Source organism: Drosophila eugracilis, unplaced genomic scaffold (genome assembly GCF_018153835.1).
Source record: "Drosophila eugracilis isolate 14026-0451.02 unplaced genomic scaffold, ASM1815383v1 contig_367, whole genome shotgun sequence".
Lineage (NCBI taxonomy): Eukaryota > Metazoa > Arthropoda > Insecta > Diptera > Drosophilidae > Drosophila > Drosophila eugracilis.
The window spans coordinates 1,735,717-1,746,688 of record NW_024573224.1 but is presented as its reverse complement, the minus strand read 5'-3'; the positions used below and the strand labels follow the sequence as shown (position 1 = coordinate 1,746,688).

The window sequence follows — 10,972 nt, the reverse complement described above, 5'->3', positions numbered from 1 at the left end:
TAAAAAAGGGAACCCTTTTTGCATGCAAAATTATACAATTATGGAAGAAAAAATTGTTTTATTTGTTTGTCGAATTGACAATATTTTTGTTAACCGACACGCGCATCAAGGCCTATCAAATAGATACAAGTGATTAGCATGATATCATTTCTGAATCTTAAAATGGAAAAAAGCCATAATTAAGTAAATAATTATCGCAAAAAAAGAAAAGCTGTGTGTGTCACGACGCCTGTCAACAAAACTTAAGTAACTTTGAAGCCGCCGTCGGCCGAAAACCCCGTTTTTCGAGTATAAGTATATTTAAATACGTTTTCCTTATTTTACGAGATCTCATAACCCACAGCAAGGCAAATTCCTCGGTACTACGTAACACGTTATCTATTTTCAGCTTTTTGCTTATTGGTACAATTATGAGAAATGATCATTGGATCAAAATAGACATACAAATTTATTGACAGGTTGTTATCTATATCGCAGCAGAGATACTGATGTGTCAACTGTGTCTTAAGGAAAGTGAAGTGTAAAACATGTGTCTTCGGTTCGCAAATTAAGTTAGATAAAGATAATACAGGAGACGAAAAAATACCACAAAGTATTGGATGATAGAGTTGGTTAATATTCAATTTAAGATGCCGCAACTAATTGCATATCAAAAAATTCTAGGGTGGCTTTTATTTGTATATTCAAATATATATCCCACATTACCGGAAAAAATAGATCGATCGTTACACATGTTTTGATGATCTAAGACTAGAAAAGCAAATATGCTTTAGCGATTCTTCACTTACTTCTCTGTTTACATCCTCAATTGCAATATTCCAAATGACGATGTCAAAGGTATTTAACAACTGTGCATATAATGAGAATGCACATTGTTTTTTATTCGGAATATATAATTTATTTGTAAACTCTATTTAAGTAAAACTTTTATGATGTATATGAATACACAAGTGGTAGTTTGTTTTCATGTAAAAACAAAAGTTTATTTTAGAAAAAACCTAAATTTATAATTGAAACTTAAATATTACAATTAAAATTTCTAGAGAATAAAGTACTTAAATAAGAAGTGTGCTTTATTCTTGATGATACATTGGCTTACAATCAGAAAAGAGGTTTCTAAATCTGACCAATTGTCTCTGTCTGGGAAATCTGTTCGTTTGTTAAGTGGTCTACGTGGCTGTAAGGGTGCCTTAGCATTTTAAAGTTTCAGCTTCCTCATAATATTATGAAATACTTGCGTCTACATTATATTCAATGTAATCAAACTATGGAAGAAATTTAGATGCGCCGTGAAAAGTTGCCGCCGCCATTGCCTCCGCCATTGTTTCCCATACCGCCGCCGCCGCCGTTTCCGCCTCCATTGTTTCCATTTGGTCCGCCTCGGGTCTTGCCGTCATAGAAAAGCTCAATGTAGCGCGAGCCCATCTGCTCTCTGTGGCGCTTCATGGCCACCTGGGAATCTTCGTAGGTGTCGAAATAGGCATCAGCAGTTCCACTGTGCAGACCCTTCTTGTTGTAATTGATGCGCACATTAGCGGGCCGAATAGGTTCAAAGAACTGAAAACATATATATCATAAGTTAACTTTTTTTTTTGGTTTTTAAAAGTTTAACCCACCTTGAAGACGTCGTTTTCAAAGGAAGTGTACGGAAGTCCTCGCATATGGATTGTGTAATGCCCGGAATCATCATTACCCCGGCCTCCACCAATGGGTCCGAAATTGCCGCCTCCAGAGTTGCCACCGCCAAAGTTGGGGCCATTGTTGAATCCGCCGCCTCCGCCATTGTTGCCACCTCCAAAGTTGGAGCCGCCGTTTCCATTGTTGTTGTTTCCTCCGAAGTTTCCGAATCCGGAGTTTCCAAAGTTGCCGCTGTTGTTGTTGTTGCGACCACCGCCGATGGGCCCAAAGTTGCCACCACCACCCGAGGAGCCGAAGTTGCCACCGTTATTGAATCCTCCGTTATTGCCACCAAAATTGGAGCCACCATTGTTTCCAAAGTTATTGCCGCCTCCTTGGGAGTTAAAGTTGTTGCCACTGTTGAAACCACCGCCGCCATTGTTGTTGCCTCCGAAATTTCCACCTCCATTGTTGCCGAAGTTTCCAAAGTTTCCTCCGTTGCCGCCATCGTTGTTTCCAAAGTTTCCGGAGTTTCCACCACCGTTGTTTCCGCCACCGAAGTTTCCGAAATTGCTCGGTCCAGAGTTATTTCCGAAGTTTCCACTATTTCCTTGGTTGTTTCCAAAGTTTCCGGAATTCATCAAGCTCGGCAGGTTGTTGAAACCCAGCATGTTGTTGGCGCCAACACCGAAGTTACCATTGTTGCCCCAATCTATATATGGAAGTCGGAGAAATAATATATTAGTCTTGAATTCGAAATAAAAAACAAAGGAAAAATATTACTATACCATTGCGACCTCCGCCGAAATCGTTGCCACCTCGATTGGCTCCACGATCACGTATATCATAAGGACCAGGACGTCCTCCAGCACCACCGCCGCCGCCTGTGGCTCTCTTCATTTCAGCAATTGAACTGCGGAATATCTCAATATACCTACATGAATAAAGCAGAAAATACGCGCATTTTAAAATTTATAACTTAAATTTGCTAGGGTCGGTGGTGTTTTCATTTGATGTCTAAATATTAAATATTACAAAATCAAAAATAAATCCAAATAAATTAGTTTGCAAGAAATCGGTTATAAAAAAACTAATAAAATCAACTATGTTCTCGGTTTTATTATTATTAGGTTAGGTTAAGCACATGCTTGGCGCTTAAACAATTATTAAGAGCCCCACCAGACCCATAGCTATTGGAATTTGTTGCTAAATGGTTTCTCAGTTACTGAAATATAAATAATTTATGATAAAAGTAATTTAATATTTTGTGAATAATCTATATAGAAAATTGGTGTTGTAGTTTTCCTTGTGTGTTTCAACAAGTTCGCAATTGATTACCACTTAATGTTTTTAATTTCAGCTGTTTTGGTTGTAGAAGATATGATGAATTAAAAACCCACCTGTGCCCAATTTTATCCCGATTTCGGCCCAAGGCTTGCTCAGTGTCGTCCTGGCTTTCGAACTGAACAAAAGCTTCCCCAGTTGCACGACCCCTTCTGTCCATAACAAAAAGTATGCCCTCCCGATCCGTTTTGATTTCCAACCCTGCCCATGACGATAACCAACAAAGATTTATACAAATATATAGATTTCATATATATATATACATTATGCAAGGTTAAGCTTAGATAGAGAAACAGAAATACAGAGGTTGATAAATGTTATTGTTTAGTTCCTGCGTTGCAGAACTATTGCAGGCTCGCGGACTCAGCACGAGTTGCTCAAATAAAACAAATTGTGTTTCAGCCAACAAGATGGGAGTGTTGCAATCAAAATTCCCGGACCACAATGCTTTAAAAAACTCAGATCCTGCAACTCGTAGACGTGGCAATCTCAGTTGAAAGAGGGTAAATAATGATCGTTGATTTAACCAAGTAAACCGGGTTGTGTGACCAATGAAATAATGATTTATCAGACAAACGGACGTGTCCGCGTCAACTCTTTGTCGTTGACTTTGGAAGGAGCTGCATGAACCACCGAACCCATTACACAAATGCAAGGGCCTTCAAATCATTGCCCGAAATTATGTACTGTTCAAGCGCATGTGTAATTTTTAATGAAAAGTGTAGATGAAGGGACCGTAGGCCATATCTGAACGAAGTGCAATATAAACACATGCGGTCAACCACTGTCTTCGCTCCTTGTGCCTACCAGTATGGAGAAAGGGAAGGAGCTGGGACACTCACCCGAGAAGAACTCCTCTATTTGCTGTTCGGTGACGGCATAAGGCAGACCACGAAGCTTCACAACAAAGGCAGTGCCGTGTCCGCTGATCTTCCGCATGGCTTCCTTAGCTTCTTTGGGAGTGGCGGTGAAAACTAGAGGAGAAAATATACACATTAGAAAACGTATAAAACAAAAACTAGATATCCTTAGTATTCCTTCCTAGTACACCATATTGCAATACGATAATTTCAGAATTATAGATATATGGTTTCACTACTTGGACATCGTAGTTTTTAGTACATTTTTTCTAAAGTTATTTTTCATCTAAGATTTATTGTGAAAGTCATATTGATAGCACTTACTAATACTTGACAATACTGCATATATTTAACACCTGATTAGAAATAAAGATAATTGTAACACCAAAGTGTTATATTTGTGAACAGGTAAACAACCTATAAATGAATCACTAAGAAAGAAAAAGTTGTTAATGCTAATCAAACATTTAAAAGGAACTACAATAAAAAAATATAAGTCTCTTCACATTTTAAAAGCTTGGCCAATGTGTTGTTAATCTTTAAAGCAGATACTATGCACATATTACATTTAAACAGTTTGAAAAAAATCACGTCAACTGGATATAATAAAAAAGAAATCACATATGTATAAAAGGAGATCGTTGCAAACAGAGGCTTATAATTAGTAAAACTTTTGATTTGGTTAACACTAGGTACAGTCAAACCCCTTGAAAGTTGTATACAAACCCTCAATGTAGCGGTGGCCCATGCTAGCCTTGTTCAGCTTCCTAGCCTCCTCGACGTCCTCCTGGCTGGCCACCTCCACGTACGCCTCCCCAGTGTTCTTGCCGTCGACGCGACTGGTAACCAGGTGTATGCCCGCAGAGCCATTAGTCACATTTACATTATCCAGGAAGTCGAGGATCTCCTTGTGCGTGGCGGACCACGGTAGACCGCGCAGACGTACGAACTTAGGGCTCTCACCCACGTTCTCAATCTTGACGCCGCCATCTCCGTCAAATTGGTCGTCATCATCTTGCTGCTGGCTGCTGTCGTCGTTGAAGCTATCACCATTTCCCTGCTGGCCGTAATTGAACTGGACGTCTGAGTTTGCCATCTTTTCGCACTCTCTTTGTCTGCAAATTTATACAAACCAGATGTATTAGATATTGGATTGGAATTTGAGCAGGAGTAGATGTATCAATATAATGCAGCTTTTCTTAGCCGGTTTTTCTCAACTGTGACGCTGGCTGCCTTTTTTTGCACCACGAACGCCATTTTGATTTCTAGTCACCCCCAATCGCACATGCCAATTTTCCAGGCTCTTACACAATATATACGTTCGTAATGGCCACATTTGATAGCTATTCGGCAGATTTACCTCTTTTTGAAAAGTTGAAAATTGTTATATTTCCTGCGCCTTTTTTGGATCGGCTATTTCACACGATTTTCAGAGAGTTTTCTTTCGGAGAGCACGCGTCAAGTAACAGATAAAGTGTGACCAACGGAAAATCAGAAAAATATACCAAAGAACTGTATTTTTAGCCAATGTATTTTTAATATACCATATTTTATTACATTTTATTTAGAACCAATACCTTGGTTGTTGTCTCTGAAGAATGAACAAGTTTAGATGTATGTCCTTACTAAATGTTCATTCTTTGCCAATGTTGCCATTCGAAAATATCCCATCCCTGGCTCGCTAGTGTTGCCAATCATCACTCACAACTGTCATACCCGTGTGAAAAGTAGCAAGAACAAGAAAAGTGAGCCTAGCTGTTACTTAACCAAATTTTTGCAATTAAATAGTATTTTTCTGTCCCAAACGCCAGCATGTTGAGCATCACGGCCCGCAACTTGGCAAGTGCCCTCCGCAGCAGCCTCGTCGGCACATCGTCGCGTGTGGCCGCTGTTCGCTGCCTGCATGGAACCGAGGAATCGGCAGAGGAGTTCGACAAGCGCTACGAGAAGTACTTCAGCCGCGAGGGCATCGATGGCTGGGAGATCCGCAAGGGAATGAACGATCTGCTCGGCATGGATCTGGTGCCCAGCCCCAAGATCATTGAGGCCGGTCTGCGCGCCACCCGTCGCGTCAACGACATCGCCCTGGCCATCAGGTGGCTGGAGGGATGCAAGGACAAGTGCGGTGACCAGAAGGCTACCCTCTACCCCTACTTGTTGGAGAAGATCACCCCTACCCTGCAGGAACTGGGCATTCCCACCATCGAGGAGCTGGGCTACGACAAGCCCGAGTTGGCCCTGAAGTCGGTGTACGATGCCTAAGCGGAGTACTCTAGTTTAAACACACAAAACACGATACACACGCTACAGCGACACTAGCTAACCATTCACTGTATGGTGCGGATGAACATGTTGTTGGATTACTAATAAATGGAGATTGGAGTAAGGCTACCACACCAGCACTTGGTTGTTTCCCTCTTGGTTACGTAACGTCCAGGTTAGGGAACTGCATTCCGGCGGAGATATACAAAGGGATTGATAGCAATTCGTTTATTGTCCGTTGACTATTTCCACTTTGAGAGCAGTTCTGCGGCCTTGTCCAGGTTCTCCTGTTTCTTGATGAAGCAGTAGCGGACGAAGTCTTCTCCTAGGTGCTTATTGGGCTCGCTGTAAAAGGCGCTTGGCGGAATGCCTTGTAGGCCCATGTTTTTGGTCATCCATTTGGTGAACTTGTAGTCCCGGTGTTTATCTGGTTCAGAACTAAGATCAACTTTGCCTGTGAGTGGCGACCAGTCCGCCAGCATGAAGTAGCCACCCTCGGGAATGGTAGGACGCATGCCAGCCTCCGATAGGAATTTAGCCATGAAGTCCCGCTTCTCCTTCAATTCACGTGGTAGGCTTAGGAAGTAGCTTTCCGGCTTGCCTAGACGCGCCAGCTCTACTTCAAAACTACGAGCCACACCCTCTTGCAGAGGTGTCGGACAGGTGTACACGGAGTTTTGGTGCACCATCTGCAGGTTGCGAATCAGCGAGGCCGGACCGTAGGCCCAGCCAATCTTCCAACCGGTTACGGAGAAAGTCTTGCCTGCTGATCCCAAAGTGATTGTACGATCCCACATGCCCGGCAGCGTGCAGATACGTATATGCTCGGCTCCGTCGAAAACAAGCCATTCGTACACCTCGTCAGAGACGCACAGTACGTTCCACTTGCGGCAGAGTTCGGCGATCCTCTCTAGCTCCTTTCGATTGAAGACTTTTCCAATGGGATTGTGGGGAGTGTTCAGGATGATCATCTTGGTTTTCGAGTTGAACAGACTCTCGAATTCGGCATCGTCCAAAACCCAGTCGGCCGAGCTGATTGGTCCATCTGTCTTGCGCTAGATTTTGGGCATTTGAAATTAGCAACCAGGTTTAGTTTATTATGAGATTTTCGTACCAGTTTCAGGGGAACAAAGCGTGGTACTCCGCCGGCCATCTTGACCATGGGTTCGTAGCAGTCGAAGAAGGGTTCAATGATTATAACCTCATCACCTACGTCTACATGTCCCATGATGGTGGAATATAGAGCCTCGTAAGCACCTGAGGTGATCAGAATATCACTAAGAGGATTAAGCTCCTTGCCCACAAGACCGCTGTAGAGTTTCGAGAGGGCATTGACCAGGCGGACATGTCCATATCCACGGGTGTACTGATGGAGAAGAGGATTCTCGTCCTTTGAAATGTCCGCCAGAGAGTGTGTCACGTACTCGGGGGCTGCATCGTCCGGAAATCCCTGTCCAAGATTTAAGGGCTTGTATTGCATGGCCAGGGCGATGTACTCGTTCCAGACGCTGGGCGTGCTGCCCTGCAATCTCTTAGGCAGATCGAATTTGTCCATGCTGCTGGCAGTTTGCTGATGACGAAGGACTTGCAACTGGAACTGATCACTGAGGCTCTTCTTGGCGGCAGCAAGGGTTAAGCGGCAGCTGCGAAGCATCTGTAAGAAGGTGACTTTAATGACTGATTACTCCCTTTCGTCTTATCACCGCGTGTTTTGAATGTTTATTGCGCGATAAGCACGCACTTTGCCTGTCTGTGTGTTGGTCGTTGGTCTGGTGTCTGATCTCAAATGTAATATAATATCACTGGTTAAATGCAGTTGTTGGAGTTAAATACTGGAGCCCTCCACTACGCGGTGACGTTGCATAATGGCACTGAATTGTGATTAGACTAGCGGAATATCTATGTACATATATGTATATATATGCGATACGATTTTGTTTAAAGCGCTTACACACACAAGCGCGCTTAAATATGCAAATAAACAAATACGTGGAAATATAAGACAGCAGTTTCTAAATGGAACTAAATTTTACCCAAAAGCCGGTAAAAGAAACAATAACATTGCCAGCTGTCCGTTGAAATCGGGGATTTAATCATTTTGAATTGATTGGTGTTATTTTGAAAGAGCTTAATTTGACGATCTTTTTTAATCGCCAGCCTTGACCTTGACCGTTAAACGTTGTAATTCAGTATTGAACACAAATTCAATAGAAAAGGACCTTAAATAATTACTGTAACTTTTAAATCATCCTAGAGTTTAATTATAATACCGACACTCACAGAATAAAAAATAATGTTATTATTTTGTTTAGCTATTGGAACTTTTATCGATATCAACCAGGGCTGGAACTAAAATCACGTCAGAAATAATCGTCTGTATCGATAACAGCCACCTATCAAACTTAAAATTCAAAACAAAAACCGCCATTTTTAATTTTTAAAAAGTTGATTTCCGAAAGACATATTATTTAGGTACCAAATCAATATCGGTCCTCCAAATGCTTACCGAAATTAATAATGCATTTATTTTTCATTTTTCAAAATTTTATTTATAAAAAATGCTTGTTAATGGTAGTTAATCAAGGGTGAAATCATCGTATAGCTAGAATAATTGACAAATAAATTGATTAATAACATATTAAGCATCGAAACATTTTCCTTTCATTAAGTATAGAATTATCTGTTATGCTATAAAAAGAATTAAAGTTTGTTTTTTGACCAATTTCGATTTTCAAATGTTCGATCTGCAAAGTTTCAACAAAGTAAAGCTACTAAACTTAAATCACAGATAACACTAAAGTGTTTGTTACGATATATGCATTTATATATATGTGTCTGTTTCTATATATATATGTATATATATGTCACTATATATGTGTGGTCAAATCGGTTGTTACAGGCCCGCTTTGCCTTCTTCTCTCGTACGATTCCTTTGTGTGGAAATCATAGAAAGCATAATTGACTTAAGGTTAAGTTAGAAAACCGCTAAAACTAACGAAATTGTGTCTTGTCTGTGTTATGTGATTGTGTTGCATTGAATCCATTCGCTGTTAAATGCAACAATTGGCTTAAGTACTACGAAACAAAATATTGGAGTCCTGATTATTGGTAGGGACATTATAATGATCCAATTATTTTCTCATCCTCATCCTCTTCCGCTGTGAATGGCACACGTTTAGCGTAACGCGAATGGCAAAAACGAAACTTAGGATGTGAGCCCGGTTTCAAAATCAATTCCAATTACCAAATTAAGTATTTTATAAATTGGTAAATAAGTTGGAGACTGCAGAAATTTTACATCTCTTAGAAAGTACACTTTTAGATAAAGAAGCTTAAGCTAATTGAAATCGCAGGAACTTTTTTGAATTCGAATAAAGTTTTGATTGGAATTGAATATAAAACCGGACGTTTTTCCTCTCTCTCTCTTTTTGTGTTGATCCTGTGGGTGTAGGTGTTGAAGTGGAGGTCCTAGACGTGCACCTCCGGGCAGTCTTCATCCTTAATAGATGTGTACTGCACCTTCTTGGCCACGTTGTCAAACACAGGCGTTATCATGTATTTCAACTTGTCCCTGCTGACGTAGACGAGTGCCACCAGGAGTCCCAGCAGGATCATGGTGAGAACAATTAGCAGGAAGATCAGAGTGGCCGTGTGTCCGCTGATGTGAGCCTGCTGCTGAATGGACGGCTCCGCGCCTCCGAAACGCTGCTCCTTTTCAGCGGTATTCAGGATCGTGGCAGCGGCGGCGATGGCATCCGCACACTGACTCATATCCATCTGAAGGAGGTGGGCGGGCGAGGCGTCCACGCGACCCGGCGAGTGGAAGCACATTAAACTATCCTTGTTTCGTACCGTTACTCGGGTGGAGGGTATCCACGCGTGGAACGGAGCGATGCGACAGTCGCAGACAAACGGGTTGAGGTTGAAGTCCACAATCAGATTGGCGGTGCGGTTTGGTCGATCCTCCAGCTCGTTTAGCACCCGCAGATCTGTAGGCTTTACAAAGCCAAATTTATTGCGCTCTAGGTCGAGGAAGCGCAGGTTATTCAAGCAGCGAACCTCAAAGTTAAGGTCATGCAGCCCGTTGTCCCCTAAATGGAGATCACGCAACGAGGGCAGGTCGCAGAATACGTTACGATCTTTGAAGTGCGTGATCTCGTTTTGCTCCAAATGAAGCTTTTGTAGCTTCACTAGCTGACTGTTGACAAAGATATCGTGCAGATCCTCACTCAACTGCGGCGAACTGTTATCCTCAAAGGCATCGGTGAGATGCAGACTCTGCAGGTTAATAAAGTTCGAGAAGACGCGAGGATGATGGTGGTTGACCTCGTCATCATACCGCGAGATACTCAAATTATTGTGATTAAGGATCAGGCGCTCCACACGCGGCACATGGTGGTAGCTCTTGCCACGAATTTCCCGGATGTGGTTGCTGCTCATGTCCACGATGCGCAGCTGCTTGTAGTCATTGATGCTGCCGAAGACGTTCCACGGCAGTTCCGTGATCCGGTTGCCCGTAAAGATGAGCACCTCCACCTGATCGGGCATGAACTCCAGGACACTGGTATTAACCAGTCCGGCGTTAGTGCAGTTCACCACGTACTGCATATCGCTTTCGTACAATTCCTTGCCGCAACTGCATGCTGCCGGGAAGTTGGGTCCGCAACTGGATGAATTTTCGCCCAGTACTCCTCCTGCGCCGATTGTCAGGCTTATGATCGCAATGATCGCGACCAGGACCAGTCTCCTCAGTTCGGTGGGTGGCATGATTCTTATTGTAAATATCTGTAAATAAAAACATAAGATGTTATTATTATTATATGATGCTATGTTGACAATGTTTATAATTGAACTTGCAATCTAAGAAAGTCCTAAAAATCACTTTATAT

At 42.2% G+C, this 10,972-nt stretch overlaps 4 protein-coding genes across 7 annotated transcripts in view; 1 reads left to right on the top strand and 3 right to left on the bottom strand.

Moving 5' to 3' along the window:
- Nucleotides 1-1,047: 1,047 nt before the first annotated feature.
- Nucleotides 1,048-5,300, bottom strand: LOC108116432 (heterogeneous nuclear ribonucleoprotein A3 homolog 2). Its single transcript, XM_041818676.1, has 7 exons — nucleotides 5,182-5,300; nucleotides 4,548-4,936; nucleotides 3,804-3,935; nucleotides 3,018-3,162; nucleotides 2,406-2,551; nucleotides 1,617-2,329; nucleotides 1,048-1,557 (listed from the first exon to the last, which is right to left on the bottom strand). Exons 2-7 carry the CDS (start codon nucleotides 4,915-4,917, stop codon nucleotides 1,279-1,281), a joined length of 1,785 nt encoding a protein of 594 aa, XP_041674610.1. The 5' UTR covers nucleotides 4,918-4,936; nucleotides 5,182-5,300; the 3' UTR covers nucleotides 1,048-1,278.
- Nucleotides 5,301-5,464: 164 nt separating this feature from the next.
- LOC108116434 (cytochrome c oxidase subunit 5A, mitochondrial) lies at nucleotides 5,465-6,223 on the top strand. The gene is made up of 2 exons (XM_017228333.2): nucleotides 5,465-5,566; nucleotides 5,633-6,223. The coding sequence occupies exon 2, from the start codon at nucleotides 5,634-5,636 to the stop codon at nucleotides 6,081-6,083; it is 450 nt and encodes a 149-aa protein (XP_017083822.1). The 5' UTR covers nucleotides 5,465-5,566; nucleotide 5,633; the 3' UTR covers nucleotides 6,084-6,223.
- A 73-nt stretch (nucleotides 6,224-6,296) lies between these two features.
- On the bottom strand, nucleotides 6,297-8,414 carry LOC108116433 (kynurenine--oxoglutarate transaminase 3). Of its 4 annotated transcripts, none has more exons than XM_017228330.2 (3): nucleotides 8,364-8,414; nucleotides 7,198-7,737; nucleotides 6,297-7,138 (listed from the first exon to the last, which is right to left on the bottom strand). In XM_017228330.2, the coding sequence occupies exons 2-3, from the start codon at nucleotides 7,735-7,737 to the stop codon at nucleotides 6,326-6,328; spliced, it is 1,353 nt and encodes a 450-aa protein (XP_017083819.2). In that variant the 5' UTR covers nucleotides 8,364-8,414; the 3' UTR covers nucleotides 6,297-6,325. The 4 variants fall into 4 exon arrangements, with proteins under 4 accessions (XP_017083819.2, XP_017083820.2, XP_017083821.2 ...); XM_017228331.2 differs by having other exon boundaries at nucleotides 8,316-8,409; XM_017228332.2 differs by lacking the exon at nucleotides 8,364-8,414 and adding an exon at nucleotides 7,825-8,047 and having other exon boundaries at nucleotides 7,198-7,751.
- A 195-nt stretch (nucleotides 8,415-8,609) lies between these two features.
- The window catches only part of LOC108116464 (trophoblast glycoprotein), a 43,945-nt gene continuing 41,582 nt past the window's right edge, over nucleotides 8,610-10,972 (bottom strand). The window contains exon 4 of the mRNA XM_017228394.2: nucleotides 8,610-10,868. Within this exon, the coding sequence (XP_017083883.2) occupies nucleotides 9,552-10,850 (1,299 nt within the window). The 5' untranslated portion in view covers nucleotides 10,851-10,868 and the 3' untranslated portion in view covers nucleotides 8,610-9,551. The remainder of the gene's footprint in view (nucleotides 10,869-10,972) is intronic.